The sequence below is a fragment of the Larus michahellis genome, chromosome 5 (genome assembly GCF_964199755.1).
Source record: "Larus michahellis chromosome 5, bLarMic1.1, whole genome shotgun sequence".
NCBI lineage: Eukaryota > Metazoa > Chordata > Aves > Charadriiformes > Laridae > Larus > Larus michahellis.
The window spans coordinates 75,636,820-75,660,678 of NC_133900.1; the positions used below are offsets into that span (position 1 = coordinate 75,636,820).

At 48.2% G+C, this 23,859-nt stretch overlaps 1 protein-coding gene across 3 annotated transcripts in view; it reads left to right on the forward strand.

Annotated features, from left to right (window-relative positions):
• Positions 1–2,153: 2,153 nt before the first annotated feature.
• KIT (KIT proto-oncogene, receptor tyrosine kinase) overlaps positions 2,154–23,859 on the forward strand; it is a 57,329-nt gene continuing 35,623 nt past the window's right edge. Inside the window, exons 1-3 of one of the 3 annotated variants that reach the window (XM_074588081.1) lie at positions 2,296–2,412; positions 14,633–14,686; positions 21,361–21,600. In XM_074588081.1, the coding sequence (XP_074444182.1) occupies positions 2,325–2,412; positions 14,633–14,686; positions 21,361–21,600 (382 nt within the window). In that variant the 5' untranslated portion in view covers positions 2,296–2,324. Of the gene's footprint in view, positions 2,413–14,632; positions 14,687–21,360; positions 21,601–23,859 lie in introns of all 3 variants that reach the window. The other 2 variants (XM_074588082.1, XM_074588083.1) reach the window with 2 other exon arrangements.

Genomic DNA, 23,859 nt, shown 5'->3' on the forward strand with positions numbered 1-23,859 from the left:
CTGTCAGAGATGAAAGAGAGTAAAGAAATGGAGAGAGCCATTTTAAACATATAAGACAAGACTTTCATCTCATGCTGGACCATATGGGACAGTGCTATTAACCTTGGGAAAAACCTGACAGTACTGCAAAAGAAAAGAAGATGAAGAAAAAAAAAAAAAAAGGAATAATTTACCTTCAATAACTTTTCTGATCTGTACCGACACGTTTCAAGATGTCTATACTTAGGCTTTTCCACGGGTGAAGGTTTTGCCATGTGTCCCCTACATCTTTCTGTACATCCAGAAGTGCTGGTATGGGGTTTTCTGACAGTCTGCGTGTCCTTCCCTCACGCGCCTGTGGGTACCGGGGCAGAGCGCCGCTGGTGAATGCACGGATGTCTCCTCTGCCTGGGTCACCTACGTACCTTTCTGTCACCTCAGCAGCGTGTGACACCGACTGACAAAGCAGTGTTAAAGACAAGACATTTCTGTAGTCTGTATTATTTCTGCCTGAAGAGCCGCTCCACTCCAGCTCCCTCCATTTCTACAGAAGCAAGTGCTCCCAGATCCTCCTTGTCAATCGTCTCATCGGTGCTTAAAAAACTCCCTCTGTGGGATTCCACAACCTCTACTCTGCAATGCATTTGTAGACTAAATTCTCCTTACTCTTTGCAAGTGCTTTCCTAACATTTAAGCTATTTCTTTTTTTTTTTTTTTGCTGAAAACTAAATGGATTACTTTTTATCTTGCCCTTGAGGGACATGAAAAACAATTGCTCACAATCCTCTTTGTAAGAACCTTTTCCATGTTTAAGCTCCCTGTCAGCTTTCTCTTTTCCATACCAAACCAGCCAGTTCTTTCAGTCCTTCCTTTTGTGTCACAGGCCATACTTTTAAGTCTCACTTCTGTTGCTGTGACTGGCCCTTAATAGCTGACAGCCCAGAGTGGGCACAGTTTGAGATCTCAGCGGTCGAGCCAGGGCAGAGCGTTACCTTTGGTGCACACGCGACCTGCTGTGACACCTCCAGGAGCTGTAAGTGAGGATTTCAGAGCTAAACAAATGGCTTTGCACCTGCCCTTTGAGAGATGCTCCCTCTGTTTCCAGGCCCCGTGCCCAGCCTGGCTGTGCCCTCCAGACCACACTACCCCTGAGCTTACCCAGCCCCACATCCCCTATCCCTTCTTATCACAGAACCATAGAATGGTTTGGGTTGGAAGGGAGCTTCAAAGATCATCTAGTTCCAACCCCCTCCCTGGGCAGGGACACCTCCCACTAGACCAGGTTGCTCAAAGCCCCATCCAGCCTGGCCTTGAACCCCTCCAGGGATGGGGCAGCCACAGCTTCTCTGGGCAACCTGTTCCTGTGTCTCACCACCCTCACAGTAAAGAATTTCTTCCTAATATCCAATCTAAATCTCCCCTCCTTCAGTTTCAAGCCATTACCTCTCACCCTATCACTAGATGCCCTTTTAAAATGTCCTTCTCCAGTGTTCTTATAGGCCCCCGTTAGGTACTGGAAGGCCACAGTAAGGTCTCCCCAGAGCCTTCTCGTCTCCAGGCTGAACAACCCCAACTCTCTCAGCCTGTTCTCATAGCAGAGGTGCTCCAGCCCTCTGATCATCTTTGTGGCCTCCTCTGGACCTGCTCCAACACGTCCATGTCCTTCTTTCACTGGGGGCTCCAGAGCTGGACACAGTACTGCTGGTGGGGGTCACACCGGAGCAGAGGGGAGGGGCAGAATCCCCCCCCTCGCCCTGCTGGCCACGCTGCTGGGGATGCAGCCCAGGATGCTGTTGGCTTTCTGGGCTCCGAGCACACATTGCTGGCTCGTGTTGAGCTTCTCATCCACCAACACCCCAAAATCCTCTCCTCTACGGTGCCCTGCCCACTGAGGGGGGGCGATCTCTCCCCCCCCCAGCACCACTGTGTCATGGTTTTTTGGTTGTTTCCCCCCCCCCCCCGCCCCCGCCTTTTTAAACTATTTTATTTTGGGAGGTATTTGGGGTCTTGACGGCAAACCCCACCGAGGCACACAAGGACGCTCCCCCCGCCACCCCGGCAGGGGGACGGGGACGGAGGCGGGGGAGGCTCTCACCTGCGCCCATCCCCGTGGCGGCGGGGCGGGGGCGGGGGCGCGGAGGGGCCGCGCAGCGCGGCGCGGCGCGGGGCGGGCGGCGGAGGCGGAGCCGTCGGCGGCGCGGCGGGGCCGGCTTGTACTCCGTTAGCCCTTCCCGCGGGGGGCTCGGGCATCCTCCGGGCGGCGGGCGGTGCGAGCGGCAGCCGCGCCGGGCTTCGTGGTTGGCGGCGGGAGGGGGGGGGGGTTGGCGGCGGCGGCGGTGGCGGCAATGGCAACGGCAACGGCAACGGAAGGCGCGTACCTCGCCCGGGAGCTGGCCCACGCCGCGCTGCTGCTGCTGAGCCTCTTCCCGGCAGGTGGGATCCGCGGGCGCGGGAGGGCGCGGAGCCTCCGCGGGGAGCGGCGGGCAGGCCGCGGGGAAAAACTTCGGGGGGCAGCGGCGTGGTGGTGGCGGTGGCGGTGGGGACGGGGGGTCGGCAGCCCGGTGTTTGCCCCTTTGCGGGACGCCCCGCCGTGGGGGGGGGGGGGGGGGGGGAGAAATAAAGTCCTTTGTTTGCGGTGAGCGGTGAACCGGGGCTGGGAGAGGGGACACCTCCCCCCCCCCCCATCTCCCCCGGGCCGGGCTGTTTTGACAATAAACTATCTGGCAATCAGTACAAAATGTCCCCGCGGTTAAGTGCGCCTTGAACAATAGGCAGGGAACCAGCCGCTGCCGTCAGGTGTCCAGAGGTGAAGCCTCCCCGGGGCGGGAGGAGTGCGGGGGGCTGATGGGCTCCGTGCCCCGCTCCGTCCCGCCGGCGGGTCCGTGCCCCCGCTGTTGGTGCCCCGGTGCGCTCCGGCGGCTCCGTGCTCGGTGTCGGTGCCCGGGTGTCAGTGTCCCGCTGTCGGTGCTCCGATGTCCGTGCCTCGGCGGGTCCGTGCCCGGTGTCGGTGCCCCGGAGCGCCCCGATGGGTCCGTGCCTGGTGTTGATGTCCCGGTGTCAGTGTCCCGGTGTGCCCTGGTATCAGTGCCCTGGTGTCGGTGTCCCGGTGTCAGTGTCCCAGTGTTAGTACCCTGGCGGGTCCGTGCCCGCTGTCGGTGTCCCGGTGTCGGTGCCCCAGTGTCGGTGCCCCGGTGGGTCCGTGCCCGGTGTCAGTAGCCCGGTGTCAGTGCCCTGATGTCGGTGCCCCAGCGGGTCTGTGCCCGGTGTTGGTGTCCCAGCGTCAGCGCTCCAATGTTGGTGTCCCGGTGGGTCCCTGCCTGGTGTCGGTGCCCCGGTGCGCCCCAGTGTCAGTGCCCCGATGTTGGTGTCCCAGTGTCAGTGCCCCCGTGCACCCCTGTGGGTCCATGACCTGGTGTCGGTGCCCCGATATCGCTGCCCCCCCAGTGTCAGTGCCCCATTGCACCCCAGCAGGTGGGTGCCCCGCAGTCCGGAGGGGACAGGGCAGGCATCTCACCCCAGGACAAGGCATCGGAGCCGGTCTGCTCCAATCCTCCGGGTTGAAGAGGAGGGCAAGCGGCTCCGCTCGGGCCTTCGGGAGACCTTCAGTCTCCCGAAGGCCCGAGCGGAGCCGCTTGCCCAAAAACTTTGGTGTGCCGGGTATATTCAAAGTTTCCTTTCCACTTCCTTGATAAAAGGGGATTTCCTTGCTTAACCTCACAGGGCTAGTGATTTGAAATACCGGGCAACTTTACACATGGCTTTCGCAGTCGCTCGCTGCACAGTTTGTAGGCTTTAAGCGGCATTTGGAGGTCCGCGGAGGAAGGTGCCGTAAGGAGGTGGCGGCTAGTGTCCGAGGCGTTGCACTCAGGGAGGAATTTGGCCCTGTGCACGGAAGTCTGAAAGCGGATAACGTGAAAGGTCGTCTACTTAGCTAAGAGCAAGCTGAGGATCCAGGGAAGCGATGCGCGGTGCGAGGTGTTTAACAGCTGCTGCCACCAAGGGAGAGGAGCCTTGCAGAGCACTCTGCGTGACAGCAGACAGGGAGGGCTCCACCAGCCTCTGCCCGCGCTGCTGGCAGCAAATAAAACTAATATTCCAGGAACTGACAGTAGTGACAATGTCGGATTCTTCATTGTACGCGTTTGGAATGTGAGAGAGGCTGTAGTTGATTTATGAACATTTTTGTTAATATTTTTTTCTTTGGGTAACGTGTTTGGTTTGCTCCCTTTGTTCATCAATAATCGGAACTAGAGTGTGATAGCTGACAATTTCGATTTTCCTATTCAGAATACCCAGAGGTGTCTGCAGAGTGCTCGTGCTGCGGCCACAAGGATGGGAAACTCCTACCAATGCGTTATTCCTCAAAATAAATTTAAAAATAAAAGTTGAAGTGATTAATACCCACCAACTTTCTTTACTTCAAGTATTTCTTGCCTGCACCTGAAGGTTATCCTTCCTGGTACAGTTAGACTGTCCTTAAGGAGAGCTTGAGAAACGGGTCAGGCTGGCAGCATCTTCTGGAAGTCATGAGATGCAGGCTCCAGAGTCCTGGAGATCAAGGAGGGAACCTTTCTCGTGATCCTTCCTCTGGTTCTGGGTTCAAATGTTGACTTGTTGGACATACTTCACCTTGGGGGCACAGGAGACAAACTTGTGTGGGCAAAAACCCACAGTGTAATAGGCAGAAATGACTTGCTGTCGCAAAAGACAGCTGTCTTTGGGTACGTATGCACATCATCTGTGTACCACATGGGTGGAGGAATATTCAAGGATAGTTTGGGGCTGGAGATGGCTGGTGTCCTGGCAAGGGCCATCAGAAGTGACAGGCAGGACAGAGCTGATCAGCTGTGCTGCATTGCTGCGGAGCTAGCGTGACGCTGTGTTACTTTGGGGTTTGCCTCAGTGTAGACGCCCGGACTGGATGATCTCCCACCTACCAGACCTATCCGGTTGTTTATCAGTATACAAATTTATATTAAGTATCTTTCTTTGGCCTTCAGTCAAGAGCTTCTTCCTTTGGTTGCAAACAGGGAAGGAGGATGTAGAAAACAGAGCTCTCGGAGGGTGAGCCATTCTTCATCTCTGTCCACAGCTCCTTCCTATTTTTTGTTTTTCTTACGTCCTAACGTATGCTTCCACTTTTCCCTCCGTTTGGGGATTGCCTGGTCCTCCTTTTATACAATATTCTGGAACCATCTTTTCTCTGTGACTCTCCTGTCCCCCCCCAAGGCTCGCCCTGTCCTGTCCCCCCCCCTCCCCCCCAGTACTCTGCCAGAGTCTCTCTGGCGCTTCCATCGTGCAGTCATGGAAGACTGGACATGGTTCCTTTCAGCATCCGTCAATATAGCCTTTTTTTTTTTTTTTTTTTTTTTTTCCCCAGTCAGCTGCAGAGTAGTAGGAGGCTCTCCCTGTGCCCAGAGGGAAGAATGTCTCTTCTCATGATGTTTCCTGCTACCTGTCAGCCGGAGGCTGGAAGGAGGAAGATTGAACTTGATGAGGGTTCTGATTGCTGTCACTCAGTCGCTGCCTTGACCCCCTCAAACCATCCGAGTGTCCAGCCCTCCCTCCTCCCCCCTTTCCATCTCTGCTCTCTCCTTCTCCTTTTCCTCCCTCCCCTGCGGCCGTGCAGCTTCTCCTGCGCCGAAATGTGGCCCACGGCCACTGCCTGGAGCAGGGTGGAAATGTCAAAGATTGCTCGATGCTCCACTCTTTTTCCTTCCGTTACGACTGGGATCCCTCTCCCAGCGAGCGCCTAAGTGATTTTTCTTCAGGCTTTATAATAAAGAACGTGATAAATTTGGCAAGAAGCGAGACTCCCATTTGCATCCCGTTGAAGTGCCGTCCAGAGAGGCTGGAGGCATTTCCATGCGCTCATTTTGCAAGGGAAAGCCTCTCGTCGGCAGATGACCGCAGCTGTGGTAGCGTTGGGTTCTGCTGGCTCTCCGTGGGCTTTCCGCCTCCCTTCAGCCCTCCCAGAAACCCATCGGCGATTGTCCGAACAGCAGGGCTGCTTTGCAGGTGCTTGGATTGATCGAAGGATCCTGAGTCACCTCCAGAAGGGACACGTTGCACCAGGACACAGGTGGAATCAGAGAGGATATGTCTTTAGCACATGTGAACACGAGCTAAGACAGATCTTAGGGGGAACATCTGAGTCATGTTCCAGTCTGGTAGGAGTTTCTCGTAGTGAAACTTGTCCTGTTCTCTCCTGGTCTGTTGTGAGAGACTCTAAGTGATACCTCCGTATTCTTTGGATTTCTGTCTGAACCATCATTCGTTGTTAGTGCGAGCTATTCGAAATATTTTTAAGGCATATCTGGAGCTGTCAAACTAAATACCAAATATTACGCATTTGTAGTTTGAAAGAAAGCTGCTTTTCTAGCCTGAACTTTCAGTAAACACTCTGGTGTCATCTGAAGGTAAGGAATAACAAATTCTGGATGAAACAAGAACCGCACAGCATCAAAGAGTTTCAACAACATATATGTTTATCTACAGTACATGACAACCGATCTAATCTCATATCAATCTTGTAGAAGAGAGGCAGTAATTGCTCAAGGTTGAGCCACTTCTCAGCTTTTTCTCTCTGTCCATGGAAATGAAGGCCGTTGCAGAGATCCAGCATTGCTTGATTGTCTTGCTGTGTGTGTGTGACACATGATTTTACAGATGTTGTTTTCTTTTTCATCTCGTACAAACATCTTCCAGGATTTTGACTCATTTCCTTAAGTCTCTTTCAGCTGTTCAGAGAATGGCTGGAGGAAATGAGGTCTAATATCCTAATGCATTGCATTTACTGTAAGTACCCTCTCACTTTAAGTGTAAAACTTTGCCTTTCTGTGATTTCTGAGTCTTCCCCTGAACAAGAAACAACTGGCCGTTGTTTCTGTCCATCAGAAACTCAGCTCCCCCTGAGTTTCTTCAGTCTTGACAGAGCTCAAGGTGTTCGTTGTAACCTTTGGCGAAAGGGGAGAACAGGTGCTAAAGGCATGTAATGAAAGTGGTGACCCAGGTTCCAGTGTGTTACATCTTTTGGACGTTTCTTATAAAAAACTCTAAAGAGAATGCACACCCAGATTACTAGGGCTTGCCATAAAAGAGATTTTAAAATTGTTATTACTCTTCTGTATCATTTTACTGCAGAAGTATTGTGCTTGGCTTTTTCAGTGACTTTTAGGAAACGAGAAGGGCTTTTTCCGAAAGGACCCTCTTTAACCCCGCCAACAGTCATAAGCGAACGTAATTTTACGCGTGTGAGTAGTCTCCCTGGCCGGCTGCCAAACCTAATGGCAACCGAAGTGTATTGTTTGTCCACCGGCCAAGATTGCTGCCGTTAGTGATAAAAGCATAAGGGGACCGTAAACATCTGTGTCTGAAGGGAGAACGCGACTCCTATTTTCGAGGGTATACCCGTTAGAAAGCACAGTAAATGTTAATCTCTCAGCGGATTTACTCCTCGGGATTATACTCATTTATTCTGAAAACATAGGTTTTTCAGATATACCTTTAAGTGGATTTTTAGTGATCTTTTTTTGGGTTGCAACATCATTTTTTTTTGTGCAGCATGTAGGGCTCTTGGTTATATGATCTTTATACTGTCTCTTACAGGCATGTAAATAACAGAAAAGTTTCTGGTGTTGCTACCGTGCTATGCAACTCCTGCACTGCTCCAGACGGATCAGTCCTCAAAATTGTAACTAAAAAGAGGCATCGTTTAGTAAAATTAGCATCTACAGGGGGTTTTGCCACTGGGGGGGCTGTCAGCTTTGAATGTCCATGATTTTAAATGTCATCTGACAGCTGAGTCTGTAATCACGTAACATAATCATTAAATATCTGATATGGACAAGAATTTGCAGAGCAACTAGGCGCTGACGGTTGTAAATCTAAGTGATAAAGCGGATGCACGGGCTGATTTAAGTTAAGAAGAGATGAAAACCGTGGCAGGGAAATTTGAAAGTCAGAGAGGTGCATCTCTTCCAGGCTCTTTGGAAGCCTGGCAAATGCCAGGTTAGTCCTACACCTCCTTTCTTTTCCCGTCAGTAATTGTCTTACGCTAAGCAGCGCTCCTCCGCTCGTGCTGGGTGAACCTGCTCCCCATGACACGGAGTGGGCTTCTTTTAAAGAAAAGGTTCGTGCAAAAGCCACGCTGGAAAAAGAAACCAAAGTTGTTGGTTATAACCTGTCATTCAGAGCCTGCCCGTTTCGGAGGAGGAGAAAGGTCCCGGTAAGCTGTGACAGAAGCGTTTTGGGTATTCGCATGCCTAGGCCATTCAGGGCTAACTAGGTTCCTGCCGAAGGGTATCATGAGATTAGAAACGAGCACTTGGCTCTCTTAATCTGTTTTTTGTTCAGGAGTTAATGGCTACACCGATGTCACGTGTTGAAGGTTTCGTCTGCAGCCCTCGGGACTGGAAACTTCATTCTTTGCTGCATGAAATCTTGACTTTCTCAGGCGTTCGCCCGCCTCCCACTGCTGGGCGTGTGAGAGGCACGGCAAGGCGCAGGGAGCCCCCGCACAACTGGGAGAGTGAAGCTGGAGGAGACCGGCAGAGGTCACCCCTCCGTCCCCTGCTGTCCCCCCCGGGTCAGACGGAGCTGATCTTCCCAGGTGGACTTTTGTCTCGCCCGCTCTAAGGCAGACTTGTGGGGCAGAGTCTACCACCCGTTTTTCTCTAGCACATAACTAGTTGTGAAAGGTCGAAAGCTTCGCCTGATTCCTGACCTCATCTCCCTTTGCTGGTCGCTTAATTCCACCCTTTTTTTTCCCCTGTGCTCTCATGGATATAGTGAGCTGCTGGTCACCATCCTCTTTCTAATAACATTTTACGAATTGACAGTGAATAGAACATCTTTGACTTCTCTGATAAACCTTTTTCAGCCTTTTCTTTTGGTGCGTCTTCCGTAACTCCTCCTCCTCTTGTTCTTCTCAGCCCTCTCCCACTTGTTCGGATTTCCTCCAGATCCGATGTGTAAAATTGAGGTCTGACTCCAGATAAGGAACGGTGTATTCCCAGGTTTAATAAAATAGTTACCTCCCGGTGTTAACTCTCTGCTTCAATTTGATTCAAAGCATTGTAAATCTGATTTTAATCATGACTTAAATCAGCTAACAGTAAGCCTCATTTTAACTGTTTTGCATTTGTACTTAATCATTTTGTAAAGAAAGGTTTAACCTCCTTTATTACCATTGAGATAGAGTTTTAATTAAATATAGCCTTTACGCTTAATGTTATACTTACTTTGATTAATCACTGTGCCTGTATTTAAGCAATTATGTAGCTTGTTATATATACACTTATTCTGATTCTTCATGTGTATGTTTTAGTATGAAAATAGAAAGTGTTGACATTTCTTGTATTAGATAATTGATTTTTTACTGATGATTTGCATCGATTACAAAGAAGGAAACGAGAATTCTGAAATGTTCTTCCGTTAGATAAATAGCACCACATAGAAGCCAGCCAATTGGGAAGAAAAAACTCATTGAGAAATGTTTTGAAATAAAGAATTAATGTCTGAAAGGCCTATCTGTAGTCAAAACTGGTGGTTTCTAATCACTACGCTGTAAAAATTTTAGAACTAGTCCATCTCATCCTCCTTTTATTCTTAGAATGGCAATGGAAGGAAACATTCATGGGGTTTTTTTCAGCTCCTGATTAGTAGCTCTTCTTTGAATGGACTGGTTGCTTAATTGAGTTGTACTGAATGAACTGAAATAAAGAAAATATTTTCTCTGCACCTGCTGGGAGCCTCCAGATGCCAAAGGCTGGTTTGTCGCTGAGGCACAACCTGCCTGGAGGTGCTCAGCGACTGATTTCCACAACTGCAGTAGTTCGATTAGCTTTAAAATGTTGGCAGCAAATGTACAGCTTGAATAAATTTTTTGCCTTAAGTTTGGTTTTTGTTTTTTTTTTTTCTAATGATTAGAGGAGCTGTAAGTTTAAATTCATGTTGTTGTGTTTTCAAAATGACTGTTGAATGTTTTTACTTTCTAAAAGGAAAAAGTGCATGGTGAAAATGCTACATTTTTACTTTTAATGTAGCATTACATTAAATATGCGGTTTAATAGGGTATTTTTACCTGAAGTGGTTCTGTTCGTCTGCCTTAGCTGCTCTTCTGCACTAGGAGCTGGCACTGAGGCGTTCGTTTTCTGCTGCTCGGTGACTGCCCTGTTCTTTGCTTCTGCTGCCTAACTTTGTTTGCTGTTTTATACGGCATGGAAGCGCGTTCTATGCCTGGATGAGCATAACTTTTTAACTTTGAAAAGAAATTATGTTATCATCTTCGACAAAATAAAAGCTTCCTCCCAGTAGTGTTCATTGTAACACAAGCTGTTGAAGTTTCCTATGCCATAGCACGTCTGACTTCCAGGTATTATACATAAAATTGCTGACTTTGCAGTAATGCTAACATCATCATACCTAGGATTTGAGGAATGCAGCCACAATAAAAGAGGTCAAGTGGAAGGAGGAGAAGTAAACCCTGTATTTCTGGCCTCCTCCCATAAACTGGGTACCATCAGGAGCGATGCTGCAGTGGGATTCCCTGCTCAGGCAGGTCCTCACACGGTGCTCACGGCGCGGTGCCCTTGGGGTAGGAAGGAGGACCACTTTTTCAGCCAGCGGCCACCTATATATTTGCCATGTATATGCAATTAGTGATAGGGCTTATCAGTGAACTATTTGCAAGCAAAATATTTACGTGGGACTCCTGCTGACGGTGGAGATTAAGTTAAATGGCCGAGCTCTGCATCTCCTTGCCAGAAAACGACTGGGGAAACGAAACTGGATTGTCAGAAAAACATCTAAGTCTCTGTATTCAAGGTATTTCCAAGACAACATCAGTGACAGATCTTGCTGGGTGTTAGCGTGATCGCCTGGGGCGAGATTCGTTCACCCCTCGGAGGTTCTGAGGAACCTGCTGATGAATCCTCCCCAAGTTGTCCTAGCCACAGTTTCAGAAGGCATGTGCAAAGATACTTCTCTAACACATTAAAAATGCCTTTATTAGATTTGGTATTGTCTACAAGACAATGCCTTTACAAGAAGTTTTTAACAACATCCTAATTAGCAGCAAAGTTTGTGCACTAGTTAGACAAAGGAAATCTAACTTACTGCAGGCTTATTAAAAAATCACGGAATAGGTAAAGTTAATTTATATGGACAAAGACAGAGATACTCCCCAAACCTGCCTCTTAAATGGATCTCTGTGCCATGTGGATGCATGACGTGATGCAGTGACTTGGATTTCAGTGGCAGAGCTATATAAATACTTTAGCTATCTTATTGCTAAAACCCAGCATTTTTTCTCATGAATCTGTCAGGGCTTTCAGTGCAGGAAAAGAGAATACAAAGTAACGTGGGCATAAAAGATAGCTGTGTCTTTTCTGCAAAATTTGGTGAACATGTTTATTAATCTGAAAGTCTTGTTTATTGCTGTAATCTTCTAGGAAAAAGTACTGAACTAAATATCTGGAGAAAGTAAAAAGCTGTGCTCCTCTTTGTGGTATTTAATGTGGTCCATCATAAGAGCAGCGATAACATAATTATGCAATTATTGGTATATTTTCCCCTCTGGAGGCCTTATGTAGATGATTACCAGTGCACCTTTTAATGAAATTGCTACTATTTGATAAAATTACTGCCAAGACTTGAAATAATTAGAATTCGCAGTGCCAAAAGTCTTACATCTCCTTCCTCAGTTGAGCCTTTTCCAAATAGGCATTAATTCAGATTGCAAAACGATTCACTTCTCCCCAGTTTTCTCATTTCTCTTCGTTAAAACTACCTTTTCGCTGCATTTCAGAAAACACGCTTTCAAGCCCGTGTTGCTCATTACAAGGAACATTCGTTCAAAATGGAAGTTGAGAGATACTGCACCTTTTAATGTAAATGTCAGCAAAGAGAAGTGAGAAGAAAAAGCCATTAAAGGAATAGACTGGGTGAATGACAGCTGAATTTGAATACACCATGCATAAGTGCGCTTTTTCATTCCTTTTAATCGTTCTCCATACTTACTTTATAATTTGTTTATTTATATGTCTACCAGCTGATAAAACTAGCAGCTGGTTAATAAGTAATTTTGGAAATTAGAGGGAAGAAGGCAGTAATTCAGTGGGAGTGAGGATCAGTCTAAATATTGTATAAACCTCAACACTGACAAGTGTTGTGGCAAACGGTTGCCCGTTTTTTGCAAATCCTACTTGTGTGTGTGTACGTACATATATATTTATCTGTCCTCTGTGTTTTTCTTTGAATAAGAAGTAGTAGTTATTTTAAGCTCAGACCATTCTAGTTGAAAAAAAAACCCAACTGATGGGTCAGTCATGCTTTGGGTTTGGTTTTGTTCATTAGCACATTGCCTGTAGATCCCTTCTGTGGTGGGAAGTTTAGGTATAAGAGACCGTAGTGCGTCAACATGCTGTAATAAAATGAATTAATCACCTAGACTAGGTTGTTGCTCATAGTGCTTCAAGAGGAGTGACAGGACTGCTGTAGTGCGTATGGTGCTCCTTCAAAAAACCAACCCCAAAACAACAGAAAAAGCCCCAAAGTCGTAACTTCACAGAAAAAGAGGATTCAGGAAGGTTTCATACGCAGCCATGGGAAGAAGCCTGGCGCTTGATCCTGCTGGGGCTGGTCGGTATGTGTGCTAAACTGGAATTATGTTCAGCTACCTGTCCGCCTTTGTTAGCTGCATTAGCGGAGTTGGACATGCCAGTCAGAAGGGGCAAGCTGCTCGGTAGGCAGGACAAGTGGCCGGTTTGCGTGGCTGGACTTTCCTCACGCTGGCAAGGGAAAACACAGCGGCGGGGGGACCGAGGAAGGTGGGTGTCTGCCTCTGGAAGGTGGGGTTCCTTCCCCCGGCCCCGTGGCCGTGAGGGAGTGCGGCACTTGGATGTACAGGGCAGCTCTCTCTCGTTCGTTTTGGAGGTCACGTGCAGAACCTGCTCTGCTAAGCCTGCTTCTGAAATGAGGGAGCAAAGTACGATTAGCTGCCTTGCTAATTGCTGTGGCCTCTGCAGGAGGACCTGCTGGCTTCCACCCACGAGCAGGGGATCAGCCCGGCTCCTCACGCTTGTCCTGCCTGGAGATCCTGTGAACGTCTGTCTTGGAATAGTGGGATGTGCGGGGGCTAGGGAGCTGGCTGGATTTGTCTTCTTGCCACCTGCACAGCTCGTTCGGAGGGGTGCACACCCTCTCTTCAGGTGTAGCTGGGTATCTCCTTGGTTGCCTGAGATGTTTTCTCTGCGAGGGGGAAGCACCAAGCGCCTTTTTCTTGTCCTGTGGAGTGCCCTCCCAGGGCCAGAGGGGTTTAGTGAGGCAGGTCCACGTAGGAGCAACCCCAAACTGCGGAGCTGAAAGCTTCGTGTGGGGTGTCACTGCAAAGGGGGGGGTGTCTCACAGCAGCAGCTCTGTGGTTCCCCACACCCATGCCTCCCCAGATAATAAAGACAACCTTTGTTTCAGCCTCCCTGCAGTTCCTCTCTTGGGTTTGCCATGGGTGGGAATGGGCAGGCTGGCTCCACACTCGCTCCTTGTGTTGGGGGATGCCCGTTTCTCCTTTCCGCTGCCTGCAGATGGGGTCGCTTTGGCTGCGCCTTTGAGTGTCGGGCCGGCGAGCTCCTGCCTTCTGCCCTCCACCGTGCCCTTCCTCTGCCCCCCTCCCATTCAGGGTGAAGGGTCTACGGGGAGGGGGGTGAGAAGACAGTGGTTGCCCTCATGCAGCTGGAAAAATGTCAGACCCCCCTCAGTAATCCTCTCCCCTGGTTTTCTGCTTAGTAACCCACAGCTTCTGAGGATCCAAAACTTCAGAGCAAGCGCAGGAGCTCTGCGTTTCTGCTGGGGAAACACGTGGCGTTGAAGAGTCTGTTGGTCAGCAGGTGGCACTGGCTCTGTTGGATGTGTTAGAAACAAGCCACTTGGTTCTGCAGGGGAGCCCTAATCAGTCTAGACCCTGTAATACCTACCTGGTGACAGTTAAGTTATTTTTCAGTCTCCAAGATGAAGCTGGGGCAGAGGAGTCAGTTAGCGTTTCTATCAGCCAGGATTCGTGGCATCCACCATGTGCTTGCAGGGGACAATCACGTCTTTGGTCTTTTTTGGTCTATGTCGTGTCGTTGAGGAACACACTGGCATGGGTGTTGGCGTGGATGGTTTCTTTTGCGAAGCAAGAGGCTACATTGCTGGCCGCCTTTTCCCCCGCAGCCTAGCTGAAATGGGGTCTGATGCAGCTTTCAGATCAAATAACTTAAAATTGACATTTGCCATTGCTAAACTTTTCAGCTAGCATAAGGGAGAGTGTCTGTTTAGTGAAGTGGAACAAAACAAGTAAGCATATGATAGCACCCCTCCTTTGAAAAATCTGGGAGATTTTACGTATCAGAGTAAATTAAAGTAGTTTCAGTGTGATTAACATGCGAGTTTGACACTTTATGTGTTTCCTTAGGGCATGAGATGCCAGGACAAAGAAAATACAGTTGTAAAGGGTCTTAAATTCATCTCCCTCATAGCGTACGTCAAGTGTCATAGTTGAGACAGTTGGAAAGGCAATACTCTTCCATTACACCAACTAATACGGTAAAGAAGACCTGGCTAAGACTTCTGCACTTGTGTAAAATAGATGGTTTTGCTTCTGCTTTTCTTTCAGATCTGCGGGAGACTTGTGCGTCTCAAAACATGTTCATTTTTCCAGCAGTGCTGGGTATGCTGAAAGAGGATATTACCTCCCTGCAAGCCATGTCTCGCTGATATCCCCAGACCACTGCATCTGCAACAGTGCCATTCCTTAAACTGATAAGGCATATCTCTTGTTTCTGCTCTCTTATGTTGTTGTAGATGGGAAACTGAAAAATGCGGTGAGTAAGGTCTGTGTGATAGCCCTTGAAATGAGGCCAGCGCCCAGAGTGAATAGGCACTGAAGAGAAAGCAGTCTCTAATTGTATCCAATCACCACAATCTCACACCAAAGTCGCGGACGTTTTGCCCCTTGAAGTTCAGCTCCTCGGTGCATTCGTCATAGGAGAACGTTAACTGGTTTGGAAGTCGTGGTCAGGATCAGGTCACGGTCAGGTCATCGTTTTCGTTGTGCGGTGTTTGTACTTGGGGACCGCTGGTGACTCTGAAGGTTATGGACAACCACAAAGGGAGGAGGCAGAAGCTCAGAAGAGCCCACTGTGCCCTTGCAGCATGTCCCAGCCCTGGGAGAGGGATTTGCTCCTGCCGGGTGGCAGTGAACCCACTGGCAGGTCCCTTGGGCTGGTGCTGGATGTGAGCAGGTTGTGGCTGTACTGTGCCCCTGGCTTGGCAGACGTTTGAGATAACTTTAACATGGAAGGGGGTGGGACAAGACACAGGGGATTTTTTTGTTTTGCTTTGTTTTGTTTTGTTTTTTCTCTGTAAGCAATCTGTTGTGCTATAGAGCCGCTACAAACTTCTTGTTCCTTTTAATGTTTAGATAAGAGATGAAGGAGGAAACGGCCACAGAGGGACTAACCTGTTGGCCTAAGGCTGCGCAGGAAATCTGTGGCAGAGCTGGGAATAAAATCCACACCGCTTGACTCTTCATCTTATTCCATGGCAGCCCCACGTCCTTTGTTTGCTTGGCAGCTGGGGATGGTCTCCAGTTGCTTTGTGAGCGTGGTGTGGACTTGCACCTGACGTGCTTTTCCGTGTTGTGGCTGGGGCTGAAAAGCTCCCACATAAAACATATTATTATTATTTTTTTTTCCAGGATGGTGCACTCCTTAGCCAAAACTTTTTTTTTTGTTTGCACATCCCTTAATTGTTACAGGAACATTCTGCTGTCCTTAATCATATCCCTGCAATTTGACCTGCATTTCCTATCGGTATTATCTGGAGCTGTTTCATTTTCTAATTCCTCCAGCCTGGTTTTCCAGATGTTCCTTCTGCATGCAGAAGTCACAACTGCTGTACTCCCCCTCTTTCCTCTGTCTCCCTTCATTTCTAGGGCTTAGGAAGCTGCTTGTAATATATTCATATATTCCGCTTCTTTCTTCAGTTACACAGCCTTGTTCACAAGTGATTCCAGCATTGTAGTTTTTAACTTAGATTTCTTATATTAAAAGGAGAAGCTGGGATAGTGGAAGTGACTCTTTTCAGCTGTGGGACACAAATTTAGAACATCCAAAATTGGTCTTGGGCTGTCCAACTCTGAGCTTTGCAATTTATTTTGTGTGTGTGTGTGTGTGTATATATATAATGTATTGTTAATTATGAAATATTTGCCATTATCAGCATAATTTGTTAGCATAAATAATTCCCTGCTAGTTGCCCTTAATAACAACTTTAGAGAGTCATCCAGAAGCCCAGTGTGGTACTCCGGCTCTGCAGTGTATGGGGAGTGTTGGATGTTTTTGCAGTGGTATCCACAGCCCTTGACCAACAGTAGCACCATCTGTTCCCCACTAGCCCACAGGAGCCATGGGGGCAGAGGATGGGAGGGGAAGAGGGGAAGATTTCTTCCCCTTGTCCTGTGGGGTCCCTGTGGACAGGTGGATTTCACAGAGGTGGTGACACTTAGCTGAGTAATGAGGTAGCGGTCCACCTCCTTTTCCAAGGTGTAGGCAGTTAGAGGGTGGAGACATGCCCAGGTGTGGGTCAGATAACAGACTAAAGACACACGCCTACATCTGGAAATCTTCAGTGGAGACATAGCCATGGGTTGTTGCTCAGAGAGTTTACAATCCCACTGGTGACTGGTAAAGTCATGGTTGTGCCTGGGGTGGACATGGAGCCCTGGGAGGAGAGAGCAGACTCTGCATCCCATGGGGTTTGGCGCTTGGAGGTTGCTCACCATCTCTGGTGTACATCCCGCCAACACAACTGGTTCCCAGATTATTAGTGTTACCATCGTGGTAATGCTCGTGATTTCATAGAATCATAGAATGGTTTGGGTTGGAAAGGAACAAAAAGATCATCTAGTTCCAACCCCCTGCCATGGGCAGGGACACCTCCCACTAGACCAGGCTGCTCAAAGCCCCATCCAGCCTGGCCTTGAACACCTCCAGGGATGGGGCAGCCACAACCTCCCTGGGCAACCCGTTCCAGTGTCTCACCACCCTCACAGTAAAGAATTTCTTCCTAATATCCAATCTAAATCTACCCTGCTTCAGTTTAAAAGCGTTACCCCTTGTCCTGTTGCTCCGCTCCCTGATCAAGAGTCCCTCCCCATCTCTCCTGTAGACCCCCTTTAGGTACTGGAAGGGGCTATAAGGTCTTCCTGGAGCCTTCTCTTCTCCAGGCTGAAAAACCCCAACTCCCTCAGCCTGTCCTCATAGGAGAGTTGCTCCAGCCCTCTGATCATCTTCGTGGCCCTCCTCTGGACCTGTTCCAACAGGTCCGTGTCCTTCTTGTGCTGAGGGCCCCAGAGCTGCACGCAGTACTGCAGGTGGGGTCTCACGAGAGCAGAGCAGAGGGGCAGAATCGCCTCCCTGATTTGTGTTACTGGAGTGTGCAAGTTTGGAGTGCATTGGAGAATGGAGCAGTCTCGGACGTGAGGCGTTAGCAGTCTGAGAAAAAATCAAGAGATAGCAGATGGTCGCATGCTGTGGGGATTAGTACAGTGGATTACAAGTTGTTGGTTAAACTCTCAGATTGCTGTTACTGCATTATTCCTCAAAAAAGGAGGTACAAAGACAGTCCCATCTTTCTAAGCACGATTTTAATTCTTATCTTTTAAAGACAGGCGATATTTAGGTGCTTAATACTAAGCACATCTGATAGTTCTTGCATTTCCAACCTGTTCTTACACTGCCATGCTTTTATTGAAGGCATGTCGTTTTCAGAAGACAACAGAAAAAAAAAAACCTTTAGATTGTGGGAATCCTTTGCACGGGGCATTAACTCAATTTGCAAACTATTTTGCTGAGACTTCGTAGACTGCGTAAAGGAACCGTAACCAGATTGTCTTGAAATATGAGTGATGGTTTCAACTGGAATATTGTGGCTTTTGTTGTGGAGTGCCACAGCGGGCTTGTTCCCTCTGCGCGTTTCTTTCCCCAGCTCCGGTACGTAACGTATTTCTAGTGCCTCTGGATGGAGTCATGCTCTGCTCTGTCTGTTGTTTACCAGCTCGAAAAACTTTCCACCAACTTGCTAGATAGTCCTGATAATAAGCGTTACAAAATTTTGAACTCCTAACCTGAATGGCTATGATGAGTGCTAGGGGAAAGAGCGGGTAAAAGTCACAAACGTTGCATAAAAATATGAAATTATGTTTTCCTTAATCCTTCTGGCAATTATTATTTCTAGGATGCTTGTTTATATGTTCAGTCATGTGGGTTTGTGCAGAGGATTAGCGGACCTCATGTGGAAAATTTGTGGCGGTGCTGGAAAAACAGGCGCTGGTGGACGGCCTGTTGGGCGTAGCACTGATAAATAAATTTGAATCCCAGGGAGAGGGGGAGAGGACGAGGGCTGTCTCCAAAACCCAGGCCACAGACCACGTAACCAGATTGCAGGTGGGCTGAGCGTCCCTTCCTTCCTGCCCGGTGGTGGATTTGTCGGGAAGAGGAGCAGTTACCTGACCTGCTCTTAGTCCAGTATATACCTTAAGAGCAACTAAAGCTGTTGAGATGAGTGAATTAAGTCTGGAGCGTATAATCTCATCCCAACTAATTATCCGATTGTTTTGCTTGAGCGTCTGTCGTTATCTGCGTGGGTAGGGAAATTCAGCCTCTGAAAGGAGCCGCGGGAGCGTGTTTTTGCGTGGAAGTGGTGTTGGTTTTGTGAGAAACGTTCCCCCCCCGACTGAGGCATGGCTCCTGCACATCCCGCCCAACTCCGCGATGCTGTGCCGTGGAGCGATGGTTATTTGTAGGACTAAGGAGCACCCGGTCTCCAGAAGGGGAAGGCTCTGTTGCTGCAGCACCCATCAGCATTCACACACGTGGCAGCCATGCGCATGGTGTGACAGATCCACATGCGTTTCGTGGGTCAGTTGTGACATTAATCTCTGCTCTTCTACCTCCGATCTGTCCCTGTCCTCTGCAAACCTGTTGATGACACCCTACCTTTGACCTTCCCGTGTGGTTCAGCAAGCCAGGCTGGCTCGGCGTTTCCGCAGGGGCAAGTAAATGAGTTTGCTCTCCACGTAGCTCCGGAGCTCTCTGAATGAAGTGATCCCTCATGTCTCTGCCATGGTGTGTGTGCCACGCAGAGGCTGCTCCCTCCATCCCCCAGTACGGTCTGGGCATGGAGGGAGCATCTCCAGATGCGTCCCTGCGCACACCTCGGTTGCGCACCGGCAGTCTCTGTTGCGTGGCCTGCCTGGTGCCTGCTCCTCGGTGGTGGGGCAGGGCAGGGGTGGAGCAGGGACCATCCCAGCCTGGCCATATACCAGAGCCCAGGCTGAGACCATGCTGGCTGCAGGCAGGGAGTGATGCCAGGGAAGGATGTCCCCATCTTTTCCTTTCCCAGCCTTCCCTGACTCGCCTGAGGACCGCAGTGGCTATACAGCATTGCACGTCTGCTGTTTTGTGCAGCTCGTGTCATTTGTCGCTTGAAGCATCCCATGGCCTGTGGGAAGCAGCAAGAGAATTCTCCCAAAGACATCCCATGAAGGACCTGCACGGGCTTTCCTGAGACCTTCGCACTGGTCTTTGCCCTCTGCCTTCTCAGGTGCTGAGAGTTGCTTGCTCTGATCTGGGGGGTTTTCAAATCAGGGGTCTCCTTGCCTCTCCTCACCCTGCTGTCAGGCACCCTATGTCCCGGGAAAAGGGATATTACAGCTCTCCCACCGGCAGAGCCACTGCTGGCTGGGACCTGTGCTCCTGAGACCTTGGACTTTCTCCTTGGTCGAGCTGCTGTGTCACAGCTCAGGCTCACACCTGCACTTTGAGGTAGCAGATTTGAAATTACAAGTGGGGTTTTTTTTCTGCCTTTTTCTGGTAATTATTATTTCCGGGACGGTTGTTTATGCGTTCAATCAGGGAGGCATATGTGCAGGGTTAGTGGACCTCATGTGGAAAATTTGTGGCGGTGCTGGAAAAACGACTGCCTGTTGGGTGTCGCACTGATGAATAAATTTGAATCCGAGGGAGAGGGGGAGAGAATGAGGGCTGTCTCCAAAACCCAGGCCACAAACAAAATAATCAGACTGCAGGTGGGCTGAGCGTCCTTTCCTTCCTGCCCGGTGGTGGATTTGTCGGGAAGAGGAGCAGTTACCTGACCTGCTCTTAGTCCAGTATATACCTTAAGAGCAACTAAAGCTGTTGAGATGAGTGAATTAAGTCTGGAGTGTATATAATCTCATCCCAACTAATTATCCGATTGTTTTGCTTGAATGTCTGTCGTTATCTGCGTGGGTAGGGAAATTCAGCCTCTGAAAGGAGCCGCGGGAGCGTGTTTTTGAATGCAAGTAGTATTTTCAGTGGCACGACTCTGCTACTACATATGGATGTTGTACAGTCCCACCCAACTGTGCTTCACATGAGAGGGACGGCAGCTCGCAGCAGGGTTATTGTGAGCTAAGGATTGCTTGTAGGACTAAAGAGCTACTCGGAAGGGGGTAAAGACCACCTCAATATTTGCTTATGTTCTTCTGATGTTCAAGCAGGTCCACAGTAGTAAGGGTTTATCTGCGTTTTTGGCTATGAACGCCCTTTTGTAGGTTCACTAAGACTTTCACATTACATAGCTTCATTTTCTGACAACGTTTTAAAAGTTGCCTCATGGCGTGTTTGGTGAAAGAGAATCTAAGTGGTCATTTAGAGCAGCTTTGGCGACTAGGAGGTTGGTGAAATAATTTGGTAGTGTTGGGGTGGAAGCTTGAAGAATATTTTGCATGATATTTTTTTGGAAGTAAAAAAATGACAGATTTGCTCTTCAAGTAAAGAAATAAGCAGATATGGAAAGCATGCCTTCATTAAACTGGACATTTCTAATCCAAGAGTGGAGCTTCCGAATACATGAGAGAGCAGTTAAAAAAAGATAACTGTTGAGCAAGGAAACTTTAGTTCTTGGCAACATATTGAGTAAATGACAAAGAATGATTAAAAGTGCTGCCATGTAGAATCAGGCTCATATGTTCTTGAATTTAATTTTTAAATAGCTTGGGTCTGTTCCCATTCAAAAGCCAAACCATTGCAGAAACTGGTGCATCTGAAACTAGTTTCAGATGGTTTTTTAAAGGCCAGTTTTCATCTGCAGTGGTTATTTGCTCTGTGTGCTGAAGGTCTGACGAGACAAAAAGTGTCTGTAGAATTGCACAGAGACGTTGCAGCTTAGTATTTTTAAGAAGTAACTCCCAAAATATTAACTGCACATATACAACTATAAATAACAATTTTGCTGCAGAAAAAAAGAGTGTGTTGTATTGACAGGCATTGTATTTCGTGCCTTTTTTTTTTTTTCCAGGTGGTTCACTGCCCCATGAAGAATCTTCACTGGTTGTGAATAAAGGGGAGGAATTAAGGCTGAGGTGCAACGAGGATGGACCTGTGACTTGGAATTTCCAGAACTCGGATCCATCAGCAAAAGAAAGGACGTCCAGTGAGAAAGAATGGTACACCAAAAATGCGACAGTCAGAGACATAGGCAGATACATATGCAGAAGCAAAGGGAGTGTTGTCACCTCTTTTTATGTTTTTGTAAAAGGTAAATATCAATGAAGGCATTATTTTTTTCTTTCCCCTCCCCTTCCCTCTCCCAGAATAATAGGACAGTCAGTGCTGCAGGTGGGAATGAACTTGAGGTACAGAGGGAGAATGCAGTCTGATAGAAGAAATATTCTTCCCTGTCCAGTAGAAAGAAAACTCACTCCCAGCTTTGCTTGCAATGGCCTTTGTCACCAGAGCAAAGTTCTGGACGAGTTTCTCTTTACGTCTCTGAGCCCTCTTTCTAGAAGCTAGCCAAGTGACCTGAATCAGTTGCGTGAGTCAGTTGTACTGTGAGGAAGCAAGCAGTCTGTAGAAATGCCTTTTTAATTCCCTGCCGTCCATCAGTATGGAGTCATATAAGGTTTGGGCCCAAGCTCTTGATTTATTGAGGAGGTCAGCTAAAGGATTTGGCTTTTCGAGGCTGCGCTCTCAGGCTTAAGCCATCAGGCAGCAATGATTCCTCTGCCCCCAGCTCCTGATCTACCTTGTGACTGATCAGAAGTGTCTTAGATGGGAAAGAAATGCCTCTGCTCTGACACATTTTCCTAATCCTTTATTACCCTTCTTCTTTGTCCTGTATTTTCTCCAGATTTCTTCTCTTCTTCTGTTGGCTCCTGATCTGTGGCTTCATCAGCTGCCCTCAAGCTGACAGTTTATCGTGCCTGGCATTCCCTTTTCCTTTCCAAGGAAGACAGTTCTTTTGCTTCTCCTTCACATAGCTCTGGTGGTCTTTTTTCCCTGTTGATGGAAAAAAGTCCTACGGCATCCACTTTCTTGGAAACAGCATTCCTTGTCCAACAGGGGTTGCCTCAGAGAGCCTCCTCTGAACCCTACCAGTCCTTTGAGAATTACTGCGAGGTTGTTTTCCAAGACAGGGAGATACCAGCACAGCACAGCAAAGACTGTTTTCTCATAGCGGCCTCTCAATTTAAAGAGTGCTCCTTTAACTGCTCCCAAGTTGTCCATATAGCCATGCAGCTACCACGGATGAGTTTTCTTGACCTTCTGTGTTTCTCTGAGACTATGACTAAAGGAAATCGTCATGTATTTTACCTATATGTGAAAAACATTGTTGACTTTATCTACCATGACTGCTTTCCTGAAGGTCGTGGTAATTATCCCAGACAGTTGTGATCATAGAGATGTCTGTGCCTTCCATTAAGTGGGTGACTCCTTCACCTCGGGATGGCAGACAACCCTTCCACTGCAACATGGTTACCAGAGCATCAGAGAAGTTGTGTGACCCTCATGCAACATGTTGTTAATTTCTTTGTATTATTTGTGTGAAAAACATGCAAGCTTCACTTGGACAAGTTCTTGGCAGTGAAATAAGTATGTTTGTGAGTCTGGCCATCATTTTGCAATAGGGTAACCTTTACAGCTGTGGCTCAGTGACATCTTACAACACCTTGAAGATGCTACCCTGAGCTCAGCTGCTTGTGGGGTTGTCACAAGCACCCTATATGCCTTCTGCTTGTAAAGCTGGCAATGGGGAGAGAATAGGACCAAGAGCAACTCAGTGGAAGGAGAACCTGGATCCTGCACAGTCAAAAGTGGCACATGAAGTGGTAGCAGCTGTTTATCTCTTATGTCCATCTGGATCTGCTAACAATGAATTTTCGATGCTTCTGTGACTGAGGATGACTCAAGTGTTGACCAGACTGTAGGCGCTTCCCTCTTTCACCTTTCTGCTTTGGCAGAAAGTTCCCGTGTTTTGTCTATAGAAGCCATTTGTGTCCCTACACCAAAAGTAAGTTTGGTGAAGATCAAGCTAGTTCAGACACCTACATAAGAGAAAAATCTCTTGATTTTGATCTCAGGTCTTTTCAGACACAAGCAATGATAAGCATCACCGGATCTTCCACATTCCCTGCCCAGGGCAAGGGGGTTGGAACTAGATGATCTTTAAGGTCCCTTCCAACCCAAACCATTCTATGATTCTATAATCTTGTGTTGGAAACCCAGAAAGCAAGTGCTGCCTGAGTTGTACATGAGGTGGAAAGCTGTGAAGAGAAGAACATGACCTTTTTTGTGCCTTGATTTCCTATGGCAAATCCTCTCACGTCGTCTCTCCACGACGTCTCCCTTCCAGAGAGGGACTGAAAATGGGAAGGGGAGCATCTGAGCAATTCTGCTTACCCCAGCAAGGCCTTCTCTGCAATTTCAGCAGTTGGTGAAACAGGTCTTTGTTTCTTTCTTCTACTTTCAAGAGTGTCTTTTTTTTTTCCTGGGAAGCCATAATTTCTGTATAGCGAAG